We start from the raw sequence: 25,802 nt of genomic DNA, 5'->3' as shown, positions 1-25,802 counted from the left end.
AAATCCTCAAGGTTGTGTAAGACACATTCAACCTTCACAGACCAACAAACACATGCAGAGGAATAAGGAAATACATATTCTTAGCTTTTACTGTTCCTGGAATTAACAAGAACAACTCATTTAAAAAAAAGGAGGTAGAAACCCTGTACTAAATTTCAGAAAATAAATGAACCAAACACCATTAAGACACCGGTTCATGCACAACTTCCTTAAAGGAATCAACGTTGTAGAATAACACTTATTTGCACAGAACATCCTGAATAGAAAGAAAGGTTTGACCTGGATTTTATATAAGGCTGTACAGGGTGAATCAAAGATGGCTGTGGAATTTTCCAGAAGGCCCTTGCTCTCCCTGCTGCTCTCCCTGCGGTTGTCAATCTTTAACCTCAACTGCAGCTGCAATTGGCTGGAGGGCCAACAGGGTGGAACATTATTGGTCGGCTGAGCTATGCCACACGGATCACAGTGTGCAGGCTCTCCTCTTCCTCTTACAACACAGCTTTTGCTGCAATGCAGAGATTCCACTCGTTTTACACGGTTACTATTCTTTTAGTTTATCTTACATTTCTACATGAGGATGGTATAAACTGAAGGAGGTTTAATAAAGCTTTTTCAGAGATATCTATGGTTGTTAGGCACCCTGCATGGCTGTGCTCTTACACCCCTAACTCTCCTGTTAAAAGGCTTCAGTGCCTCAGAGAGAAACGCAGCAACTTGTCTCAACAACACGACGCCAAGCATTGCTGGTATTTTTTACTAACTAGTAGCATTTATATCGCACATATCAAGGAGCACTAAGGAGTGGCTCATGATTTCTCAAAGGCAATATCTGACTTTTGGTTTTGGTTTAACAGTGAATTGGTCATAATTTGACAAGAAATGCTGTTGGTAAAATGTCTTTTGCTGGCTGTAGTTTTGATAAAACATGCCTTCTGTCAAGCCACAAGAGGAAGAAACATTCTTTGCTTCCCCCACACAGTTGTGACTGCTAAAACTGAGAAGCATTATGTAACCAGCAGACGAGCAGTCCTTAAAAAAGGTAGAGTTTCTTCTTACACCCTGTATCTGTGTAGATTTCTCATTAATCTTTTCACCTGTACCAAAAAAAGGACAACCAAGAGCAACATAGCCTACAGAGGAAAAAAAGAGGGCACAAATCAAACCAACAGATGAGTTTTCATTCCTCTAGCTACACAAAAACACTTCATATAAAAACATGCAACATGCCTATGTTGTGTCTAGTCCTGACGCCTGATCTCTGAAGAGGAGACTGAAGTTTTCCTTCTGTAAGAGGAGCTCTCTGTAACACAAATGGCCACTGTCTGTTTGCCTGAGGATCGGAGTGGAGTGGTGTAAGCAGTTTCGCAACAGCTCCATAGAGCTGACAGAACACAGGCCTGTAACTTGAGCCTGTAAACAGAGATTACGTGTGTTTCTACATATTATTCCTACACGTGTGGCTGGAAGGAGAGAGAGGATTCTTCTTTAACAGAAGGTTTGTTTCAGTTGGGTTAATCCTTTGACTGATATGAAGTGTAGAAACTAAATCCTCTGTGTGTTGTTCCTGAATGTGTGATACAGTTAGAGTGTCTGAATGACTCATTTTTTAAAATAAGGAATAGCACTGAAAGTAGTTTTTAGTTATGCCCTGTACTCCTTGTCCCCATAACAAGCACATCTGTTGCCCCCCATATCTGCTCCCCGTCCTGGCATGACGCACAAGAAAGCAGTACAGATCCAATCCACAAGGGTACATAACCCCCCCCCCCCCCCCCCCCCCCCCCCCCCCCCTCCTCCTCTTTCATTGCCCATCCCCCATTCTTTCTCTGCCAGGCTGCAACACAAGACTGCCACAACAGAGAGATGTGGGTGCCATTTTTAACTCTAACTCTCTTTTGCATTATAAAAAAGGAAAGGGATTTGCCATGGTCCACTCTGCCTCCTGTATGGCAGCTTGGTTGTCTGGGGCACCCATGTGACCCTGAGACACAGAGAGAGAGCAAGGGTGAGAGTCGTTACCCAACCCCCCACCCTCTTCAGCACTGTGGAGCACAGAGGCCTGCCGAGGCCTCCAATCCACACCAACTCCTCCTCCTCCTGCTGCTCATGCACACTAAACTGATTTAAGGTGTGCACATTCATACTGTGAAACCAACAGTCAGCACAACATCAAGAAGGAATCCATGTTGTTATCAGAGAGTTGAGATAAAAAAGACAGAGCTTACCTCTGTGGATGCATGGCTGCCTGACACACTGTTATGTCAACACTTATAAAACATGGAGGACACTCTCAGCCCTCAGCCGGGGAAGGCTCCGCTCTTCAGGCAAGGCGATCAGGCCCCAGCGATGTTAGCCAGATCCTGACTGGTTGCTTTCCTCAGAGGCAAGATGCAAGGCTGCGTCTGATTGGCTGAAATGTTTCCTGAGTAATTATCTTTGTTCAGTGCAGGCAGGGGCAGCACTGTGAGTGTCAGAGACAGGGAAGGAAAAAATGAGCATGCAGCTAGGCCTAAAAATCACAAAATAACATGATTAATACGAGTGTTTTCGACATACCCACCCGACATGACAACATTTCAAAGCTTCCTGGCGCAGAATCTAGCGGTGGTTGTCGTTTTAGAGGGCTTCAAGAGGAGAAAGAGCAGCTTGTAGTCTGAGGAGCAGGACACCATGGCTTCTGTGCACAAGCCTCCATTTTTTATGTGCAGAGGGCCGTTGTTTAAACTCCTCCCTCCCTCTTGGCTGTTACCAGAGAAAAGAGAGGCTGTTGCTCCTCACCTAACTTACCACAGCAAATAAAGAAAAGGAAATCGGGGAGCTACAATGAGTTTGTTATAAAGATGAGGGGAAAATACCTATCTTTTTGAAGAGGCCAAGTCTATTCAAAGCAAATATTACATTTGTAGCTTTATGATAACCTTAATATAGAGTGACCCAGAGAGTGGTTGCCGGACACACAATAAAAATACAAAAAAATTCAACATACAGATCCTTTTTCTTCTTATACGGTTATAACATGTGTTAAAAGTACAGTGTGTAGAAAGGGGAACAAATAAATACCCCCGGAAAAGAAGCTCCTGTGATGCATGATAAGTATGATCCTTCCTTTATTAAAAACATGTGCATGGTGTAAAGTTTGTTCAATCTATGCTACTATAGAAATGTTGGAGAGCAAGATGGCGGCCTCCATGGAAGGGGTCCTTTTCGTTATATATAAAGGCTCATTCTAACTCAACAAAAGCAAAACCATTTTTAAATAAGGTGATTATACACTCATTGAAACATACTTATGAATATTATATTCCATTTCTGTCTGTTCTGCCAAACACTGCTAAATTCTACACACTGTCCCTTTAAGTTTCCCCTCAATGTTTGGCTGTAAATGTTATTGTTAAATTTGAACCTATTTAGCCAAACCACCACTTTGTCTTATGTTTGACTATCAGCAGTATCCCTTACTCATATCATGGGAGAAATAAAAACACATACTATCTGGAAAACCTTTGCATTGATTAAACTTTAAATACAATCTGAAGCACACTCAAAACTATCCAATTTAACTGAGTCCGTTAAACAGTTATTGACTCCAATTTGGTGTTTAGCAGAGCTGTAGGCCATAGTGTTCAAATTGGTTGGATTGTATTCCCTCTGAACATTACAAGTAAAAAATGTTAACTGTGATGCTTCTGAATAACTGCTCCCTTTAAAACTGCCACATTGCAGTGGAATAACAAAAAGATTAGAGTTAAGGATTGTTTTGATCACACATTTTATGGTAGCATTTTTTTCAGCTTCAATGAAACTGAATTACATTGATGACCATTTGTAACGCTTTCTTTTGAGTTAATAACCATAGTTGTCAGAAAGGGTCCAAAGATATCTAAGATCCTCTAATACAATAAATAGGGCTATATCAAACGTTTGAATGCGTCTTCCTCAGGAATGACTGTATTCCGCTTTATCAGTGGTGGACAGTAACATAGTAAATTTATTTGAGTACTGTACTTAAGTACATTTTTTGAGTATCTGTACTTTTACTTGAGTATCATTTTTTGGGTATACTTATTACTTTTACTCCACTACATTCAGAAGACAATTATTGTACTTTTTACTCCACTACATTTCTATCAATGCTCTAGTTACTCACTTCTTTTGCTTTGAAGTCAGATCATGAATTTCCTTCTCTTTTCTGAAATCTGATCCCTAAGACAGTAAAATCTGTTTGTGTAGTTCTGTTTGTCTCAGGTTTAGTCATACCTGTATATCGTGCGTCTCCACGGTTGAACGTGGAGCAAACACAGCAAATTTCACTCAGATCAGGCAGTTCATTTAGAGTTGGTAACGATGGCTATAATTCTCCACCTGAGCACCCATGGTCATATCTTCAGCCCGTGTTAGAGGTTTTTGAAATGAAGAATGATATGTATCGTATCGAGCTACATAAAATTTGTTAAATTCCAGATGAACATTTCAAACTAAGTTGTCTGTGCTTGGAGTAACTTTGTTTCTGTTTTTATTACATGGTTTAGTTTTTAGACATTTCAAGTAATGGTTGTTAAATAAATATAATGTAACAGAATGTATTGTATTCTTGACTGCATTTATGTATTGTGAAAATACAAAGTTTTGAGATTTTTTAAGAAGTACTTTGAATACCTAAGTATTTTTGAAAGCTAGAACTTTAGTACTTTACCTCAAGTAATAATTTGACAGAGTGACTTTCACTTGTATTGGAGTAATACTTGACATGGGTGTCTATACTTTGACTTAAGTAATAAAGCTGTGTACTTTTTCCACCACTGCGCTTTATCAATAGGAATTAAATACTAAATGGCCGACTGTAGTCATCTCATGTTGGAAATGCACAGTGTGACTCCGTTCTACTTCAAGGAGGGAAAAGATATCGGCCGCCCAACGTGGGGCTCGAACCCACGACCCTGAGATTAAGAGTCTCATGCTCTACCGACTGAGCTAGCCGGGCGATGTGAGCCCCTGGTGGAGAACATGAGAATTATTTCTGGGTATTATATATAGAGGTTGTGAAACATATGTAGCACTGTCGTGCTGAGCGAATTTGTACCTAAACCGAGAAAGATGGCCTGCTCTGTCTGGTGGTGCCCTCTAGCGTCAAAAACTGAAATTATTACACTAAAACATGTTATTGGAGCACATTGGTGACGATTTATTTATTCTACATAAGACATTTTAAAGCCAAGAGTCCAGATACACCTGTCGTACTGGCTATAAGTTTGCTTTCAGTAGTAGTGTAGTGTTTTGTTCAAAGCAGTCCTTCCTTCAAGTGCCACACTTGAATCGAAGCAGTCTTGCACTAAAACGGTAGCGATAATCAACAATGACGTGTCTCTTTAATACCTTTACGTTAGATATGTGACTGTTTAGATTTTTTTGGAAAATTGTCCGTGTAGGTCTACACAAAAAAAGAACACCTTAACGCACCGTGAATTGTTACCTGGTGGTTGACTTGAGTTGACTTTCAATGGAGAGCTTTGCCAAACCAGTAATCTTTTCAGAGCTTTTGTCTCCAACTACCGCCATGTCAGATTCGTTTTGGTGCTTTCCCAAAACAATGGGCGATTGTTTTAACGACAACTGAGTAGGAAAGGTTGGAACTGAAACCAAGTTTCTACTTGGGAAGAGATAAGGACTTGTTTTGAAATACAAAGTCAGTCATCGCAGCTGTATCACACCAGGCTCTTCGTCTTCTCAAATTGATGGTGGCATTTGTCAGGGTTGATGTTTCACACCGGCTTCGAACCTGCTTCGAACTTGTCTCATATAGAGGCGTTCCAAGGGGTGGCTGGGGGTGGATATGCCCCCCCCAAGTGGCCTACCCAAAAACTGCCAACCGCCTACTATACTAGCAGCAGACTAGGTACTGATTTGGCCCAAGTCAGTATGTAAATTTGGTACGTGATTAAAGAGCAACATCTGCAGTATGCCGAAACTACCCGGATGTCGTACTGATTCAGGAAAATTACAAAGGGGGAAACTCAATTTCTAGGAGCTGTGACAACTATTAAATCACATATAAACCACTTCTTACCTATTTAAATCATAAGTGATGCTAAATAAGCAGTTTCACCATCAGCTTGGCCAGTGTTTACTTCCACTTCCCGAAACGGGAAATTCAGGGACGTCTGGCCCAGCCAAGCAGCAACCTCTGGTCTCAAACTATGAAGCCCATGTGGAAGTGTTATAAACTGCATACATCGAGAATCTGCTTGAGGCTGGCTGCAGAAACACCGGAAACCACATAGACATGAATGGGAAAAAAGAGGATATTTGCAGCATTAATAAACATGTTTACAGCCTGGTTCAAAAAATGGCTTGGCTCTACGAAGCTAATTTCTCTATCAACACACTGTACGGGGGTGAATTTTTTTCTAACACGATGGTTCAGAAGATATTAAGATTACAAGTTTTTGCCCAAATAAGGACATGACTGACTGGACTCCTGGTCGGGAATACATAGCTGTTGGCTGTATAGGAGGCTCAAACTCCGTCCCTTTACGTCACACTCTGCCTGGTTGAGTTCAGCATTTCCAATATGGCTGCCACCGTCGATTGGCTTCCAAACAGCTCTCAGGAACAGATACTACGTCCATATTTTATACAGAGTTAAGGTTGTAGTCATTGTTAAGGTCTTATGATGACACCATGTTTAGTTGTCAAGCAAAGTTTTGTGAGTTTAGTTTGAAACTCCAGAAAGTCTTTATTTTAGTCAAGTGTGTTCAGTTAATTCCATCATCTGATGACTGTGAAAAATAACAGTCTTACAAATATGTGAGCATCAAGCAGGAAGTAGATTTTTGGTTAATGATGTATTAGTCATTTTGTTTTTTCCTTCTAAATAGATACATTTCTGCCACAACTTTTTGCATAAATATTTCTCAGAATGTGGGGAATGTGCACAAAATTTAACCTATTTTCAAGGCAGGATCAATTTGTTTATATTTCACAAAGAAATTGATTCAGTTTGAGTTTGCATGTGTAATTTCAGAGAAGTTATGTTGGTGTCAATTAAATAAATGAAATACTCATTAATTATGATTTTTATTTCGTGTCCTGATGTGTTTTTTTTTTACCTATTCCATCAATTTATTCTTAGATCTTTTTATTGATTATCCAAATTATATACAAATAATGTCTGCTATGGTCACAAATGTGTGCGTGTATTTGTGTGTGTGTGTGTGTGTGTGTGTGTGTGTGTGTGTGTGTGTGTGTGTGTGTGTGTGTGTGTGTGTGTGTGTGTGTGTGTGTGTGTGTGTGTGTGTGTGTGTGTGTTGGTGTGTTGGTGTGTGTGTGTTGGTGTGTTGGTGTGTTGGTGTGAGTCTATATATCGGTGAAGGTGTATGGTGGACAAGTGCAAATATGTCAGAGTGGGTGTTAGGAATACCCACTACCTGTGAGATCAAATTAACGTAACTGTAATGTGAATGAACAACACAGGATCTATGAAATTAAATTTGATTTCTTTGTTTTGTTTTTGTTTTTTGCTTGTTTGTTGTGTTTTTATTTTTATTTTTATTTTTTATTCTTTGGAATCAAGATGACTAATTATTTGAATCACAGGATGTACTGATGTATTTGGACCTGCACACTCAATAAAATAAAATAATATAAAAAAAATTAAAAAGAGACTGCTATGGTCATTATATTAGTTACAGAATTGTGGTAGACCGAGTGTTAAAAATACTGAAATTCTTCTCTTGTTTTGTTTTGTATTGTTTTAGGTTTTATGGTATGGCTGGAAACAACTAATGGTATATTCTGAGACAGGTACTTACGTGGAGCACGTGAAGGCACCACGGGCTAGGGTTCTCCTTCTACGTCAATGACACTGGGCGGTTCATGAATGGGTTTCTGATCTGAAGTGGGAGGGCCCGTCATCTGACTACCAGGCAGGGGAAAAAGTGGGTGTTGCTGCGCTGAAGTGTTTGGTCTGGTGCGATGCATCTTCATGACTGTTTTTAACACAAGAGCAGCAGTGCACTGTGCTGACGGACTGAGCAAACATCTCTTCGTTGAGACGTGCAGGCCAAGTACCATCGTGCAAATACAGCGTAGATCCAGCCCAGCTTCACGGGAGAGGGGAGAACCGTATCGGTGAGCCATGGGGTTCCGCAAGAAGAACAAGAGCCCACCGGTGCTGAGCCACGAGTTTGTGATCCAGAATCACGCCGACATGGTTTCATGTTTGGCCATGATCATCCTCCTCGGCCTGATGTTTGAGGTACTGTATGAGAGGACAGGAGCTGTTGTGAGCCGAGTGATGCTAGCTGCTGCTATTTTCTGTTAGCTGACATGACAGCCCTCCAGGGGCAGGGCGCTAGCTTCTCTTTCCCCCCCTTCCTTCTCATGTGTCTCATTTGCTTGCCAAAGAAGATGGCGAGGAGGCCCACACAGCTGACAGGTCTTTTTCTTTTACCAGTAGCTGTAACCATTGCCACCACAGCATGAGAGAAATAACATAACGTGTACCTGGCCTAGAATAAGAGCCTGTAGTCATCATGCTACACATCTGATGGCCAGAGCTGAGCTGATATCTTGAGACCTGTGGATGTAACAAGATAGCCTTCCCCTAAGTAACTTGTCCTTACATTAACCCAGCCACTTAAACCTAAATACTGTGAGAACTGAAACTGAGGTTTATTCTCATCATCAGCATGGATCTGTGAAGGTGAAGCTTGATTCAGAGGGAACACACCATCATTCTGACACAGCCACTGCAGAAATCATGGTTAACTTTTACTTTACAATATATTAAGTTTTGCAAGAAGCCCCTAGCTGCCTTACATGAAGCCCCTCGGGGTCCCAAGACTACAGTTGTAGGGAACAAGTGAATTTGGGATCCGACAGTGACAAGGCAGCCTCAGCTTATTACCCTTACAACTAATGACTGATTTGGTCACTACTATGATTTGTTCACCTGTGCAAAAAAAACATGTAATATCTGAGAGTAATGCCAACCGGAGGTGTCAAGTGTACTTAAGTAGAAATTTTGGGTATCTATACTTCGCTGGAGTAGTTATTTTTCAGCCGACTTTTTACTTCTACTTCTTACATTTTCACACAATTATCTGTACTTTCTACTCCTTACATTTTAAAAATAGCCTTGTTACTCTTATTTCATTCCGGCTTGTCATTGTTACAAAAAAAACCACAAAAAAACAAAAGCATATCCAGATAAAACACGCTATCTGAAAAGAGGCCAAGTTTCTTACTTGTTACATTTATGCACGTGTTGTAATAGTGTCTCAATAAAGTCATCAAAGATTTTGGCTAGCCTAGATTAGTTTGAAGCGATCTAGCCTTCGTGTTGAGCAAGACCCTTTTGGTCAACACCAGCAGTTCTGGGTCTTGAATGTGTGTGGGTGCTTGATGCTTGGATGTACATAATTCCAATAAAGGCAGCATGCCTGTGAAGTTTGACTTTTTTTGCACCACTACAATACTTATAGGCAACTAGTCATCATATCCTCCGCTCCATGAAACACGTTTATGCTCAGTAGTACACATATATGTATGGCTCTTTAATTGGCCAACTCCATTCGATCTGCAGAGTCCCTCTCTACCTTCAAAAGACAGCTAAAGACCCAGCTCTTTAGGAAACACTATTCACTTAGCTAGACTGTTCTCCACTGTTGTCCCCAGTGGCAGATCGTGTCTTCCAGCTACAGTTGACTCGCACTGTCCTGCTCTACTCTGGGAATCTGTGTTCAGCTCTGGAGTGACCCAGCACTTGGTACTTTGGTCATTATTGTGGTGAGGTTAATTGTTGATGAAGATAATGGAAGGTCTTAAATGGTTTGGTTGCTTCATTGTAGATGTTCCTTATTTTATTATTATAACAAAAAAAAAAAAAATCCTTACTTACTTTTGTGCATTGCCTTTACACTGCTTGGCAGTACCTGCACCCAAATGGACTTGAAGCACTTTGTTACTCTTACTGATCTTGTTTCCTCTTGTCTAGATCTTTGCTTGTGTTTTTCTTGTTCTCGTATGTACGTCGCTTTGGATGAAAGCGTCTGCTAAATGACATTGTAACATTGTAACATTAATGTATTTGCATTGTACTAAAATGCGTTCATTTTCAATGGGCATGAACGCGGCTGAAACAGGTGCAGCCCAAATATGTCAACATTAACATATTAATATAACATTATAGTCATTATGGCCTTTAGAAAAATGTTTTTTTGGGGAGGTGGGGTAGTGCACTATAGGCCCCTATGGCGCAGCCTAAGCTTCTGTCCTTAATGGCATTTTTCCCCCTTACATTACTTTTACTTTAATACTTTAAGTAGTTTTGAAACCAGTACTTTTACACTTTTACTTGGGTAAAAAGCTTGAGTTGATACTTTAACTTCTACAGAAGTCTTTTTAAACCCTAGTATCTATACTTGAGTACTGAATGTGAATACTTTTGACACCTCTGATGCCAACTGACACAGATCACACTCACATTTATAACAGAGTTAGTCTGTTTATTATGATGTTAGAGATAATCCTTATTTTCCTTTGTGTTCCAGGTCACAGCAAAGTTCGCCATCATGTTCATCACAGTCCAGTACAATGTAACGCAAGTTCTTGGTGAGCCAGGTTTTTTATCGGTCTCATTTAAGATAGCTAGACTTCCATTCATTTGGCACTTGATTCTGCTGTTTTAAACCACTTAAGACATTTTGACTTTGTTTTTTTTTTTCTTCCAGATGAGAAGACTGAGTCTGTGAATCTTTACCAATATGGCCCTAAAGATGTGGCGACTGTGTTTTTCTACCTGCTTATCTCGGTCATCCTTCATGCATTAATACAGGAGTACATTCTTGACGTGAGTACTATCATATTGGCTTGCATCATTTATTGTTTTTACACAGATATCACTACTAAGATAGAGTTGTTTTGTTACTGATACCAGTATGGAAATGCCTTGAATACAGCCTTTAGTTCAGTATTAGGAGTGGAAAATATGCCATCAATGCAAAGATCTGGTGGCACAAGTTATAAGCCCTTTTCAACTTGTATGTGTTCATCCAAACAATCTGCAAAAGCAGATTTTATAGCTGCCCCTGTTTTCTTCTGTTTCTATGTGGCAAACTTATTTCAGGTAAACAAACCATCAACAGTGTGCTGGAGACTGCAGCTTTTACTCTAGGCTATCATATGTCATTAAAAAGCTCTTTCCGATCCATGAAAGGGAGCTTTCTGTTGAATATCATCATTTCTCTGATACCCCTTTGTCAACAGAAGATGTCTAAATTTAGATCAACTAGTACTCAGATTCCTTCAATATCCTGAGCCAAGCCACCCAACAGGATAACAGTCCCATAGCCCATTCGTACAGATGTCGTATCCATAGACTGTATAAAATCTGGACGTAGTATCCGTGATGTCACCCGTTTGTTTCTGAAGCACTGTTTTGGGCCAATCGGCGGCAGCAGCCATATTGCTGCTGTCGAGCGATTTTGACGTAAAGAGGCAGGCTTTGAGCCTCCTTGCCAACAGCTACAGTGTTCCCGCCTGTCAATTAAGTCAGCTGTGCCTCTCATTGGAAAACTTCTCTCAATAAAAATCTCAATATCTTTGAAATTACAGCGTTTTGAAAAAAATCATCCCCGTACAGTGTGAGCCGACTGAGAAATGAGCTATCCAGACTACACTCGTTTTTTGTACCAGGCTGTAAACATGTTTATTTCTGCCGTAAAGATCGGCTTTTTTTAATTGGTGTGTATGTGGTTTCCGGTACTTCCGGAGCCAGCCACAAGCGAATCCTCTATGAACTGCTTTTAGCAGTTCTTAACAGTTTTTAGCACGTCATATTTTTAGACCGGAGGTTGCCGCTTGGTGGTATCAAATAATTACAACAGAACATATGTGGCTTTAAAGCTCTCCATACCTCTCTGATCTCCTTCAAACATACACACCTACCCGCACTTTCAGATCCCCATTATCCATGCTCCTCACTGTACCCCATGCTCGCCTAACCATCATGGGATCTCAAGCTTAGCCGTGCAGCCCCTAATCTCTGGAACTCCCTATAACACTAACCATCCGTAAACCAGACTCTCTTCCAAATTTCAAAGCCCGCTCAAAACCCTCTTCTTTTAGAACAGCATATTCACTGTAAACTCCTCACATGGACCTTTTTATTTAATTTCCCCCTCCATTCATTGTGTTCTTTTCATTTTGTACATTGTTTCTTTTATCGAGTGCTTTTTTTCCATACTGTGTTTTTATCATTGTTACATTCGTTTTTCGTTAACGAAGTTATGACAATAAATGTTCGTCAACGTAAACGACTCATTTTTTCATGAAGAAAACGAGACTATGACGAGCTAAAGTGCATCACTGATAATAAAAACTCTGACAAACATATGTTTTGATTTTGTTGACGAGACGATGACTAGACGAGAACTTTAGTGGCGGACTGTCGGACATTCAGAATCCATGTTTCCTCCTCTGTGCGTCTAATCTTTAGAAATAAAAGTGATGCATTCCTGTGACAGGCTGAGTTATTATCTGAGGGGCGCAGTGTTAGCTTGGTCTCTACCTGCAGCAGGTGTGCTGTGTGAACCGGCTCTCCCTGCCTCCATGCATCTGTCTCATCTTCATTGAGGATTTTTACCCCCGGTGTGCGTTAGTGACAAAGACACAACGAGGTCGTCTGTTTAATATTTGACGTTTGCATCTTCTGCCGCCATTACCGAAAAAACTCAGTCTAGAGCTTGATTTAATCCAGTTTGGTGAAACATCAGACACATTTAGTAAGTTTTTATCAACTCCTTGTCATCAAGATTCAGATTCATTTCAGCGTGTCATGAACTGACTGTCTGTCCAGTGCACCTGTCACTGCAGGTGCATTCAAGGACCGTCTTAAATGTGCAATACAGCCCTTATATTGTTTTCATGGCATTTTTCTGTGAATCAAGAAAATCAAAACACAGTCACAGTGGTCACATCAAGAAGGTTTTACTTGGATTTTTTTTGTAGGGTCAGGCTGAATTATTTCCCTTAAGATATTACACAAAAGTGTTAAAGGAGTGAAATGTTACCGATTTTAAGTAAGGGATAATGTATGGTTAGCAGGTTGTTTATGGGAAAAAGAATCCTGACAGGGTGAGACAAGACAACGACGCGAAGCGAAGGGGTCTTGACCACCCTGGGGGGATTGAGACAACACCTCACGTCGGTGTCTTGTCTCACCCTGTCGGGATTCTTTTTCCCATAACAACCTGCTAACCATACATTATCCCTTACAGAGAAACCCTGATACCAATATCTGATCGACTACATGAATTATTTAAAGAGTGAAGCTGTTTCAGCAAAAATCAAAGATTAAAGTTTTGAGTTCCCGTCGACTAAAACTAGACTAAAATGTTTTGAGTTGTCGTCGACCAAAACTAGACTAAAACTATAAAGGGCTGAAAATACTAAAATGTCACTAAAACTAACAGGTATTTTCATCTAAAGACTAAGACTAAATCTAAAATAGCTGCCAGAATGAACACTGTTGTAAGGTGACCTTGCGTTTCCTGAAAGGCACCCAGAAATAAAATGTATTATTATTTTTATTATTATTATTAAAAGTCCCTTCAAAGTCTTTAAAAACTATTAAAGGCTCATTCAAGCTGTTCACTTTCAATGAACGTCTTTATTTAGTTTATCATTTCCAAAGTATCAAACAATACCACATGTGCTGACTTTGTTCTGGCTCATGATTTAATTTGTGAAGGTCATAGATAATCAGGTCCAAACCTTCCAGCTGCACTGAGGCACAACCACTGAAAGAGTTGCCATGATTTTGCTCACATCTTTTGTCTTTCAGATGATGAATTTCCAGTGGGGAAGCATCAATTGTAGCAAAATGTTTTTATTCCAAAAACTATAACAAAAACAGTATTTTTATGGAACACATTCAACAGTGTAGAGTTTTTTCTGTATCTGCTTGAAGATCAAAGTTTCACTCTTTCATGCCGGTCTTCAAACAATAATTAGGAGCCTGTGTGATCTTTGAAACAGATTCTGTCTGCTAGAATATTAGCTGCCAAAAGATATCTTCATAATTGCTTTCTAGTTTAAGAAATAGAGGAAGGAAAGGCTTTCAATTTCTGCTTAAAATAATTCCCCTCTTGAGGAAGTTTTTGGGTTAAGGTGATTTGCCAAGAAAGTGAAGCATACCTTTCAAGAAAAAAAGGACAGAACTTGACGTCCTCATCGTCCTCATTTGATGTGTGATCTGTGTTTCATTTCAGAAAATGAACAGGAGGTTGCATCTGTCAAAAACCAAACACAGCAAGTTCAACGAGTCTGGACAGCTCGCAGCGTTCTACCTGTTCTCCTTCATCTGGGGCTGCATCATCCTCACAGCGGTACGAGGGTCAGGACCCACAGAAACACACTGTCCCAGCATGCATTAAGCTTCATCTTATTCTCTGTCTCCTTATTTCTTCTGACAGGAGGACTTTGCTTCAAATCCTACTTTCTTATGGGAGGGTTACCCACACACTCACATGGTGTAAGTTAAGATTTATTGATACTTAATTATCATCAGTTCTGATTTTAAATTAGTTCCACTAAAGGTGTATTATCTTTCTATCTATCTATATAAATTAGAGAACAGTACACTTTGCACAACATAGTCCGTCTTATATTGATTTGACTTTATTCTGTCGTTGCTGAAATAATGCTCAGGTTTTCACCTTTTGCACAACCTTTCTTCTGTCTAGTTTTCAGGTTAAATTCTTCTACATTTGCCAAATTGCCTATTGGCTCCATGCACTTCCCGAGCTGTACTTTCAAAAAGTACGAAAGGTGAGTGTCATTTATAAAAAAAAAAATACTTGAAGGGAAATTTTTTTAGTTACAGTAGGTGATCTGATCAGCATTTTGACAATGTAAATAACAGGGATTGTGAGGTTTGGGTTCTACAGCTACATGAATCTGTAAGCTTAGACTTATTAAATACTGCAGATGTGCCAATTTGTTCAGCATACTTAAATTATGTTAGTGTAAACTGGAGCCAAACAGATGTAGAGGCTTAATTAGCCTCTACATCTGGAAAATGCATTCCAGTGTCGAAGCTAAGATGTGTTTAATGAGCCCTGGCTGATTTTAAAGGGTTGCAGACTCATAAATATAACACTTCTGTCTCAAGAATATTGTGCTCTACAGTTATTAAAATGACTCAAATTTGATACCGTGATACTCGATTTCCAAAGTTTCCATAGTGAAGTGTTTTGTCAATCAGGCACCTATCCAGCAAACCCTGCTGTAAAGTTCAGTCACTGATGTTCCCCTCCATCTCCCTTTCTTTTGGTTTGTACAGGAGGACATCCCTCGTCAGCTCTATTACATCTGCCTTTATGTTGTCCACATCACTGGTGCCTATGTCTTAAAGTGAGTAATATTATGTTTCCTTTTTTGTTTTTTTTTGAGGGATGCTTTGAGGATGCAAAAAAATCTTTCTCAAGAGTCCTATTTCCGACAATTTACATCATTAAAAGATCTAATTTATCTGGAAAAGCAATGACAATGTTACAAAACAGTGATTGATTCAGCTTTCCTTTATTGTCCTCACAAAACCTCACAGGTAATCTTCAGACAATAAGCTGCAATACGTTTAATCCTGTGTTTTGGTTGGAAAGCCCTTCCTAGCTTTTATAAAATAGAGTATTTCATCTTTGATTATCCCCTTTACTTTATCTTCTATCCAACAGATTTGGGTCAAAGGTGTGGAAGTCTCTAAAACTGTTGAGTTTAATATTTAGTTTTCAATGTAAAGAAAATAATTAAAATATTTGACTTCAAAAATGCTTTTTTTCTACAGTCTTGAGTTGTATCTCAATCAATCAGACTTTATTTGTGAAGTACTTTTCATACAATGATAATGTAACACAAAGTGCTGTACATAAAAATAATAATGGTATTAATAATAAGACAGAAAAAAAATAAAAATGTTAAAAAAAGAAGAACCACACAACTATAACTAAATGAATAAAAAAATAATTAAAATAAATATTTTCTTTTTTTTTTTTAAATTCACTGAATAAATAATATATGTGTAATTTAAAATAAGACAATACAAGACTTTGAAATTGGCTACATCTTTTTTAGACTAGATAATAAATAAAGTATGATGCAAAAAGACTCAACTAAAAGGAAGATTAAAATATAGGTCTTCTCTTTGCTTTTATCTATCCAGTAACTCATGTTAACTTTGAATCTTTATTATCTGAAATTAAGCAGTCCAGATAAGTATCTCAGTCTCTCTTCTGAGGTTTACCCAGGTGCAAAAAAGGCTTGGAGAGTCTTTGAATTTTTGGTTTAGCAACCTTGAAAGTTCTTGACTTTGACTATTCAAATCTGTTAACACTAACTTGCAAAAGTGTAACACTAGGAATTGTTCCATGTTTATCCAGATCTATAAGTAAAGAAGCTTGCTTTATTCCTTTCCTCATGTCAGATTCTGACTCCTCTGTGTCTCATCATGTTTAGCCTCCATCGACTGGGCCTGGTGCTGCTGGTCCCTCACTACCTGGTGGAGCTCCTGTTCCACGCTTCACGCCTCTTCTACTTCAGTGATGAGAACAAGCAGAAAGGGTATTTCTTTCATTCTCCTAACAAAGAAGCTAAAGCTCTCTTCCCTGGTGTTAAAGCTGGGATTGGTAGTCAGATTTAGATACACTTTTTGTTATACTGGTTAAAATTATCTGTATATCCCCATGGCAATCAGTACATCTTAAAATAGAGCGAAACAAAGCCGCCATCTACAGCCGGAGTAAACCTGGGAAAACACCAACCAATCCCTGCCATCAGGAGCCAAATTATGAAACCAATCAAATCCCGCCTGCCGTTCTGCCCGCCTCCTGCACGTACATTTCCCTGGCGTTCACTCCCTGTCCCCTGCCTCTGCTTCCCCTGACTCTATTTACTGCCCCTCTCACTCGACCTCGGGCCTGTCCCCTCTGACCCGATGAGGTGCTTTGCTCATGACTGTAGTCTGGATCAGAGTCTAGAAAGCTCTCACCATAGAGGCTCTGACAAGCAAAAAAATTAAAGACATTCAGTAAGTCCTACAGAAAATGTATGTATATCGTGTCACCGGTACAACTGGATAATGCTAGCCTGACAGTTGTGAGTACTAACATTAGCCATGTTTGTTTGTGTTTTTAACTTTCACTATGATTCTGTTATAATGTTTTCTTACCGCTGAGTGAGACATGAGTTGACGTAGTGCAAACAGGTTAGACAGAGTCTTCAGAAAATGCTACATTCAAATTCATGCTAGTTTTCCCTGACTACCAACCCTGGCTTTAAATATTTAAATATTGCGTCCTGATGTGCTGTTTTGTTTCCTCTACAGTTTTACTCTGTGGGCGCTTCTTTTTGTCATCGCCCGCCTCCTCACCCTCACACTCTCAGTTCTGACGTTTGGCTTCGGACTGCCCCGTACAGAAAACCAAGGCTTTTCTCTAGCAGATGGAAACTTCAATGTTCTCACCATAAGGCAAGTGTACATGGAAATTCACAAACAGAGCCATTCATATCAGGCATTGTACTATTCTTTCTGTGGCGTTAAACTTATGAACAGAGTTTTGTTTTCATTTTAACTTTTGTTTCTCATAAATTGTTTCCTTCTCACTTTATAGGATGACTTGTCTGGCAGCTATCTGCCTGACACAGGCTTGGATGATGTGGAAATTCATTAACTTCCAGTTGAAAAAGTGGAGGGAGCACAGCCAGAATCAGGCATCAAAGAAAAAGGTTGTCAGCCCAAAGAGCAAACCTCACAAAAAGGAGCCTGCAAGAGGTAATTACACAGGAAAAAGTTTATTCACAGTCCCCAAAATAAATATGATGTGATTGTGCCTTTCAGTTCGTGCCTCATACACTTCATGTTTCAGATTATTTGCTCTAATGCTCACTGTTCAACACATACACTAATCAGAAATGTCTCCACTCACCTTTCTCATCAGGGGGTGCTTCTAATGGGGTTGTGAAGTCAGAGGATAAAACATCGCCGCGAGCAAGGAAAGCCAAAGCCTCATAGGGACAGAGAAACCTGTATGAGAAGAGAAACTGATGTAGGGAGTTCTGACAATGTGACTCTGTCTTTACACAACTTCAGATTTTGTCATCTGCTCTCCAAAACAAATGTTTAAGCGCACTAAGAAACCTTACACGACTGTCCCTTTGCAGTTGAAAACTCTGTGTTTGAGAAAAGTTCAGTGTTATTGCCGACTAGAATTGTTCATTTTGGATCTGGGTTGTCTGCAGATGGGTTGTTGGCAGGACAGTGGTGGTTATGATGCTTTAACAGGATAGATTTAGCTCTTCAAAGTGTCCTTTTGTGTTAAACTGGCTGGGTACTTAAAACTGAGTTGGTCATCTTGGGTTATTTGACACAGATCAGCTCACCTCACAGTACCATAAAATGAGGATTTTGACTTCAGGGTAATTTAACATAAAGTGTTGAGGAACAGATTGACTGTGCGGGACATTATTTTAAGTTTGGGCCTTATTCAGTTAAACTCGCAAGCCTTTCTTTCTCTGCAAGACAGCACTGTGATACTCTGCTGCTGTCAGGAAACGATCCTAAATGAACGGCTCCAGAGGAATATTTCTGCTATTACGTATTCAGCATAGCTGCAGCCAGAAAACTGAAGCTTGTACTTAACTCCTTGATCATTGACTGTCATTATTTGACAGCCTCTGCCTTTGAAATCCTCTGTTACAGGATTGAGGCACCTTGGTGTTTTTTGCTTGCCGTTATCACTCGCCTGGTTCTCAGTTTCACTCTGTCACAGGGGCTTGTCCAGGTTTGATGACTCACCAAGAGGAAGCTGTACTGTAACCTGTGATGCTGTACTGTATGCACACAGTTAAATCCTCATAGTGGCATGATTGGAAAGCACGAAACTGTGTCCAAGGGTGCGATAAAGTCTTTCATACGGTGATGTTAATGCATGATGGTTTAAGGCTAAAGACTTTACCACTAACTCCTACCTGTGCTGTTGAGTTTGCATTTCTCTCTCAAACACACACACATACACACACAAGCATTCAGTGGCCTTTTTCACAACTGCTGCAAGAGGTTTGAGTTATTTATTTTTGCCATATACTTCAAAAAGATATTATTTGATATGCTTTGAGAAGGTATAACCAGCAAACACAGCGGTACATAGCAACTGCATTCAGTTAATCCAAACAATACAATCTTTCTTCAAGTGTCCTTACGATGTCGGTGGTTTGTATCTCTCCTTCTGCTCGTGTTGCGTTCTGTTTGCCTTCTCTGTTTGCTTTCTGACTCTTGGGTATCAGGGGACGAGCTGGTCGCCACTAACCCTGAAGTTACATCCAATAGTGCAATGGGAGGTTTGTTTGTAAGGGGAGAGTTGTTTGTATGTCTGTGCACTTAACTTGTATGTGGACAGTATTTGCCTACTGTGTGTGTGTGAATGAAGTGGGCGTGGACTGTGATGATGACAACAAGGTTTATTATTACTTGTCTTGTTTAAAAAAAAAAAAACACTTGCCTGCGTGCAGAGCATGAAATGTGACAATCTGTGCATTGACTCCTGCCCTCTTTGTTGGATTCCACCATCATTTCCTGTCTTCTATTTCACTTTGGTTCGGCCCATCTCAGCTCCCACATTACTTCTGTGTGTAAGTTGTGGATCGGTGTGTGTTCGATGGGTAACTAAATGCTTATGTGCTCAGTGTCTCCACCCCTTTTAGATGACCTGTCCCGTGTGAGAGAGATTCTGTGATTTCCGTTTGCCAAATGTGGCATCTCTCATCCTTCTCGCTTCACCTTTTCAATGATTCTGACATTGCTATGGAGCGCACGCACTGAACTGTAGTTGACCAAGTCCGACCATCTCAATTAGACCAACTTCTCTATTACGAAACTGTGCATGTGAAGCTCTGCACAGATGGAGAAATAGGTGGTTTGGACTGGAGTCTGAGTCTAGAGCAGGGAGGAGATGAAGATGCCGCTCATTTTTGCTCTCTTTAGCGTTCCTTATTGGGACGTTAGGTGGTCTTTAAAGCACTGTGTCTGCGTATGGTAGTGTCATAGGAGGAAAGGAGGAGCGGAGGACTTTTGTACCAGCCTGTTATTAAACTGTCTCAAATGTAAAAGAGAAAAAAAACAGACTTAATCCTACACTGTACTAAAATGTGTCAGATTTTTAAGCTATTTTTATAAAGGGGGGAATTCACTGTTGTCCAGTGCACACATGTGAATATTTGTTTTGCATCCATATTGATATTAATTTTTTTTTTTTATAAAAGGATGAAGCTTGCTGAACTGTTAGCTTGGGTTTACATCGTGGTATGAGTGTAAAAATTTACTTTGCCTAATGTTTAATTTAACTTCATTGCCTTATTAGACGAAATGAACTCAACTATATAACAGTGCTCACTGAGCACTGTGCTGCAGGCTTACACTGCAGCTTTCACAACTACATGTTTAATGATAGTGAAATTACACCATCATGCTGTCATCATCACATGATTTAATATATATACGACCACAGGAGAGGAGGAAACCGTCAGTATCCTGTTTTGTTTGTTCCAGTCCTGCAGGTGTGTTTCAGTTCTCGTGGTGATTGCAGGCCTGCATGTAGAGCTAACAAACTTTATTTGCAAAGTGAAACCGCCTGTAAGGTTTCCTGTCCAACACGTGCAAGCTCTGAAGCACGCTTTGCAGTCCAGGCCCTTCTCCTGCTTTGAGGCACAATGGCCTGTATAATCCCACAGGAGTGCACTTTTTTCTGTTTGCCTAATATGCATTGTGTCAGAGCATCACAACACAGCTTCCTCACTTGGGCTGTCTCGACATTGACTCTCAATGATATATAGGAATTTGCTCAATTTAAAAACTGCATTTTGTATTGAACTGCAATGGCTCAACTGTATGAGCAACCTCTAGGTGGCAACAATCATTCATGCATTTGACCAGATCACTTAAAATAAGACATGCACAGTAGAGACACATTTATTGTATTCTATGACATCACTCTGCATTGTCTTTGATTTGTTTTTATTTGCTGCTTGTTTTGAGATGTTATATATATTTCCTTTTCATATATGTTGTCTCTGAAATGCTCTAATGCTCAATATTTATGCAAATTCTTGTGCATTCTGATTATTTCTCTTTGTCACTTTTTTATTTCATGTTTGAATAAAGCTTTTATTCATTACACAAACTTGTTGAACATGCTTTAAACATACTGCCCACACTTGTAGTCGAAGTAGTAGTATATCTGTCTCCATGGGAACCCCATGTTTAAAGAGAACACATTGGAGTTTCAAATTGCACGGTGAATTATGAGAGCTGTCGGTAATTATCCACTTCTGAGGTGAACCAGGAGTGAAATTCATAACTGAGCTGCACACGAGATGTTTGATTTTCAGGTTTCCCTCGACTCCTGCTCGTTACACATTTCCACGTGTTTGACTTAAGGATATCCTGAAGACCTACTCAATTCTTCTTTAATATTTCATTTAAACTACCCTTAGGGGATGATGTCGAGAGATTTCAAGAAATATTGGTCAAATCCTACTTTCCAGCTAATTACCACCAGGGGGCAACGCTGAGCTTTTTTTATTTTTTTGCCTGAGGGACAGAAGCAGTCTGCAGGGGCATAGCTGCATACAGACCTGCATTAATAAATCACCAGTCAGAGTGAGGAAGACTGGAGCATTGTCCTACCACACATATCATAGAGCCCGACGCCCCTAAGCAGACACAAATGTGCAGGAAACGAACAAAATGAAGTTGCACAATGTGCAGTACAGATATTTTAGAGAGGAGACCTCCACCTTTACTGCTCTGTTGTGCTGTTTGTCTGTTAGAACACTGGAAACATGACATCTGCATCCACAGCCCGGTGAAGAATGAGCACGGCACAGAGAAGAGACACCTGCAGCTCACTGCTAATGTGTTGTGTTGTTTCAGAGTAATTGCTTTTCTTAGTGCAATCAGACAGCATGATGGATCAGAGAGACCCAGAGAGGCAGACTGGAGCTCTGCAGGGTCAGCGCAAGGACAGGGGTTCACACACATGCTCTCCATCACACACACACTGCTTACAGTTTCATCAACTCAAACGTACATGACCTGAACCAACTGAGCGTGTGCCTGAGAAGCAAACTCGTAGGAAGAGTCCAGCAGCAGCGTCCAGCTAAAGGGAGGAGGGAGGGGGGATGACTATCCCACTCTTTCCCCCTTAATTCCTCCCCTTCATCCAACGAGGATAAATCTTTGGCTGAATCGTTAGTATTATGTGTAATTTCCATATAAATTAGCTTCATTAAAAGGGGAGTGCTTTCTTATTTAACGAAGCTCATTTGAAATTCTGTATTTAATAAGACATGCAATCCCAGACTTGCAGACTAATAGCCAACAATTAGCAGGACTGGAGCATGTGTGTGTGTGATCCTTTGTGTTTGTGTATGTGTGTAATCCTTTGGAAGTATTGTAGTCATCCGTTGTTATTTTCATTGATTGTCTTAAATGAGCAAATTGGGCAGCAGCTGCTCTCTCATTCAGGTTTACTCGCAGTGATCCATGAACTAAGGGGGAGATCTAGGACGTTCACAACCTCACGGCTATTCAAGAGCGGGCAGATGAGAGGGAAGTGTTTGAGGTGAAAAATAGAGCAGGTGTAGAGACCAGCCCAGCTAGTAATCTTCTGATCTAAAAACATTCTGTTAATGTCACAGCGAATGTTACTGTAACGTTTTCAGAGGGAAGTTTGCTCTGTGTTCAAAGAATTTTCTTTAGTAACATTCTCTAAAAACATTAATAAAATGTTTGGTGAATATTCATAAAATGTTTGGTAAACATTCATGAAACAATGAAACGTTCTGAGTGGGAAGATTTATTTATGTTCACAATTTGTTCTCAGATAACATACTGTAAAAACATTCAATAATCTGTGACCCAAAGAATGTTATCAAACATCCTTTGAACTTTAAAGATAAAAAATGCTATCTTTGTTCTAATTAAATATCACCAGAATATTCTAAGATTAAAAAAAATTGTGATTTGAGGCGTCAGAAACGTCCTGAAAACATTTTTTACATGTTGCTTTGAGAATGTTGCTTCTTTGTTTTTAAGTAACATTATGGGAAGATTTTATAGAAAACATTCAATAATCTGTTACCTAAAGAGTAAACATCTTTAACATCATGTGAATGTTAAAGACAAAATGTTCTTTCAATAATAGTTAATAAAGGAACACTATTTAAATCAACAAACATCCTTAAGATGTTCTTTGAATATTACACTCAAAACCTTGTCTGTTACCTAAAGAACATTATCAAAACATCATGTGAATGTTAAAGACAAAATGTTCTTCTTTCATTGATAGTTCAATTCAATTCAATTCAAAACCTTTATTTATTCTCCAAAAGACATTGAGGTTTCCCTCATGTCCAATGTTGTTGAGATAACAGGCACATTAGAAACAACAAACAAACAAACACACAATCATACACAAAATAATAGATTAATTAAAACAGATACAATTTGAAACACAGTGGTGGGAGATCAAAGTCTTAAACTCTGCAAAAGGTGGAATGGATGTCAGCTTTAAAGTCTGTTGATAGTTAAAAAAGGAACATTTAGTAATTGATAAACATCCTTAAGATGTTATTTGAATGTTATACTCAAAACCTTGTCTGTTACCTAAAGAATATTATCAAAATATCATGTGAATGTTAAAGACAAAATGTTCTTCTTTCATTGATAGTTAACAAAAAAGGAACATTTTGTAATTGATAAAACATCCTTAAGATGTTCTTTGAATGTTACACTCAAAAACTTGTCTGTTACCTAAAGAATATTATCAAAATATCATGTGAATGCTAAAGACAAAATGTTCTTCTTTCATTAATAGTTAACAAAAAAGGAAACATTTTAAATCAATAACATCCTTAAGATGTACTTTGAATATTTCACTCAAAACCTTGCCTTGAAACATTATCAGAACTTAAAGGGAATGTTAGCCAATGTGGTGAGAACATTCCCTGCTAGCTGTGAGTGTAGGACAAGTGTAGAAGAGCTGGAAACATCTAGATCAGAGGGAATACAAAGCAGACTTGGCGGGGGAGACAAAAATGAAACAGGAAATGAGAAAAGGAGTAACAAGAGCAAGAGGAGCTGAAGTTAAAACAGACTCCAACAGCATGAAGACAGAATAAGTGATTGTGAAGACAAGAGGGAACATGAGAGTAACATATATTCTAGTTGGAGATAAAAGCATGCTAAAGAAAAAAAACAGAAAAGGACTTTACCCCCAACCTTATTCAATATTCTGCTTTCTACCATTTGATCATGTGTGTGAACACAAACTTGCACTACAGACAAAATTAAACACTTAGCATGTTCCTAGATTGCAAATACATAATTATTGGTTTTAAAAAAGACAGATCTTTGTTCAGTTACTTTCAGAAAGCTATTTATTTTTCCTGAAAGCTTCCTGAAGCGAACCAAAACTACTGGGGAACATTTTAAGAGTAGCCTACATGCAGAGATGAGTACACATAGACTAATAAATTGTGCTTAAGAGTTGTTCTACGCTTCAAAATCTGCGCCTGTGCTTTCAAATCTGGATTAGTTACAACTTGAAATTGTTCAGTGAAATAAACTGCTGTGGTCATTATGTTCACAAAGGGCTTTAATTAATTTTATAGTGGTTAGTCATTTCTGCCTATGGCTAGTCGCAAGACTGTAACAAAACGTGATGCTTGTTGACATGTTGCAGTGTGAGCTTATAGAGACATTGATGTGACGACCCCGGTAACAGAGTAAGCACATATGGCTTTGGCCTCAAGTGTTCACATCCAGTAACACTGAAATCAACTCTAATATAGAGGGAATATGAGTATGATTCATGCATGTACTCTAGACTGGTGACATGTTTTCTGTGCACTTTTGTGACATGAATCTCTGCAATCCAACAAGCATGTGCAAACACACTCTCATGCACACACGGCCCAGCTGCAACTGGTACAGCTGACAGCACTAGCAGGGTCACGTGTGTTTATCAAGTCTCATCTGTTTCTCCATAGCTCCAACTTGCTCTGCAACTCTCAGTGTGCTTATGCTTATGCTTCCACGGTGGCAGTAAAAACACAACACAAACCCAGCTGCATGCTCCACCACGTTCTTTCACTTATTCTGGAGCTTTTGTGGGTTTTTGTTTTTCTTAACTACAACCAGGCTTTGGAGTAAGTGATTTTTTTCTTTTTTTATCTGTTCAGTCATGTTGAATGGATTTTGCATTGGATTTATTATATCCACTTTCCCATACATCATGACGCAACAGCCAAATAACCAAATTACCTCCAAGAATCTTTAGTGTAGTAGTTAGCACTGATGTCTAAGTTAGCAGGTCCTTGGTTTGAATCCCAGAAGGAGCCCACTCTTATGGCACTAGGGTGATCTGGCTTCCTTGATTGTATGCTTTTGAATTATCACATTGTACCTATATGTGGATAAACCTGAACAAGAGAGAACCCTCCAAGGTGGCACCTTTGTGTGCTGGTTTGCAATTACGCCTCACAGCAAGCAGGTCCTTGATTTGAATCCCGGTGGGTAGGGGTTAGCTTAAAGCTGGGGTTGGTAGTCAGATTTAGATACACTTTTTGTTATACTGGTTAAAAGATCTTTATGTCCCGATGGCAATCAATACATAATGTGTTCTTAAAACAGAGTGGAAAAAAAGCTGCTATCTACAGCCGGAGTAAACCTGGGAAAACACCAACCAATC

The 25,802-nt window shown here is 39.5% G+C and overlaps 2 protein-coding genes and 1 non-coding gene across 15 annotated transcripts in view; 1 reads left to right on the top strand and 2 right to left on the bottom strand.

The window, feature by feature from the left end:
- LOC117822052 (protein kinase C-binding protein 1-like) overlaps window positions 1–5,799 on the bottom strand; it is a 30,469-nt gene extending 24,670 nt beyond the window's left edge. For 2 of the 13 annotated variants that reach the window (XM_034696666.1, XM_034696668.1), the window contains exon 1: window positions 1,228–1,344. Coding sequence is in view for 6 of the 13 variants with exons in the window: in XM_034696660.1 (XP_034552551.1) it covers window positions 2,226–2,239 (14 nt within the window). In the remaining 7 variants the exon portion in view is untranslated. Of the gene's footprint in view, window positions 1–279; window positions 378–1,227; window positions 1,345–2,225; window positions 2,462–2,556; window positions 2,783–5,457 lie in introns of those variants that run through there. The other 11 variants (XR_004633115.1, XR_004633117.1, XR_004633116.1 and 8 more) reach the window with 11 other exon arrangements.
- trnak-cuu lies at window positions 4,909–4,981 on the bottom strand. Its single transcript has one exon. It is a non-coding gene; the product is annotated as a tRNA-Lys (tRNA).
- A 2,045-nt stretch (window positions 5,800–7,844) lies between the features above and the next one.
- zgc:113278 (uncharacterized protein LOC541528 homolog) lies at window positions 7,845–20,245 on the top strand. Its single transcript, XM_034696590.1, has 11 exons — window positions 7,845–8,254; window positions 10,551–10,611; window positions 10,731–10,849; window positions 14,271–14,387; window positions 14,475–14,533; window positions 14,745–14,829; window positions 15,344–15,414; window positions 16,513–16,617; window positions 17,381–17,524; window positions 17,667–17,827; window positions 17,994–20,245. The coding sequence occupies exons 1-11, from the start codon at window positions 8,135–8,137 to the stop codon at window positions 18,065–18,067; spliced, it is 1,116 nt and encodes a 371-aa protein (XP_034552481.1). The 5' UTR covers window positions 7,845–8,134; the 3' UTR covers window positions 18,068–20,245.
- The last annotated feature ends 5,557 nt before the right edge of the window (window positions 20,246–25,802 follow it).

The sequence above is a fragment of the Notolabrus celidotus genome, chromosome 11 (genome assembly GCF_009762535.1).
Source record: "Notolabrus celidotus isolate fNotCel1 chromosome 11, fNotCel1.pri, whole genome shotgun sequence".
Lineage (NCBI taxonomy): Eukaryota > Metazoa > Chordata > Actinopteri > Labriformes > Labridae > Notolabrus > Notolabrus celidotus.
This window is presented reverse-complemented; position numbering and strand designations above follow the sequence as displayed.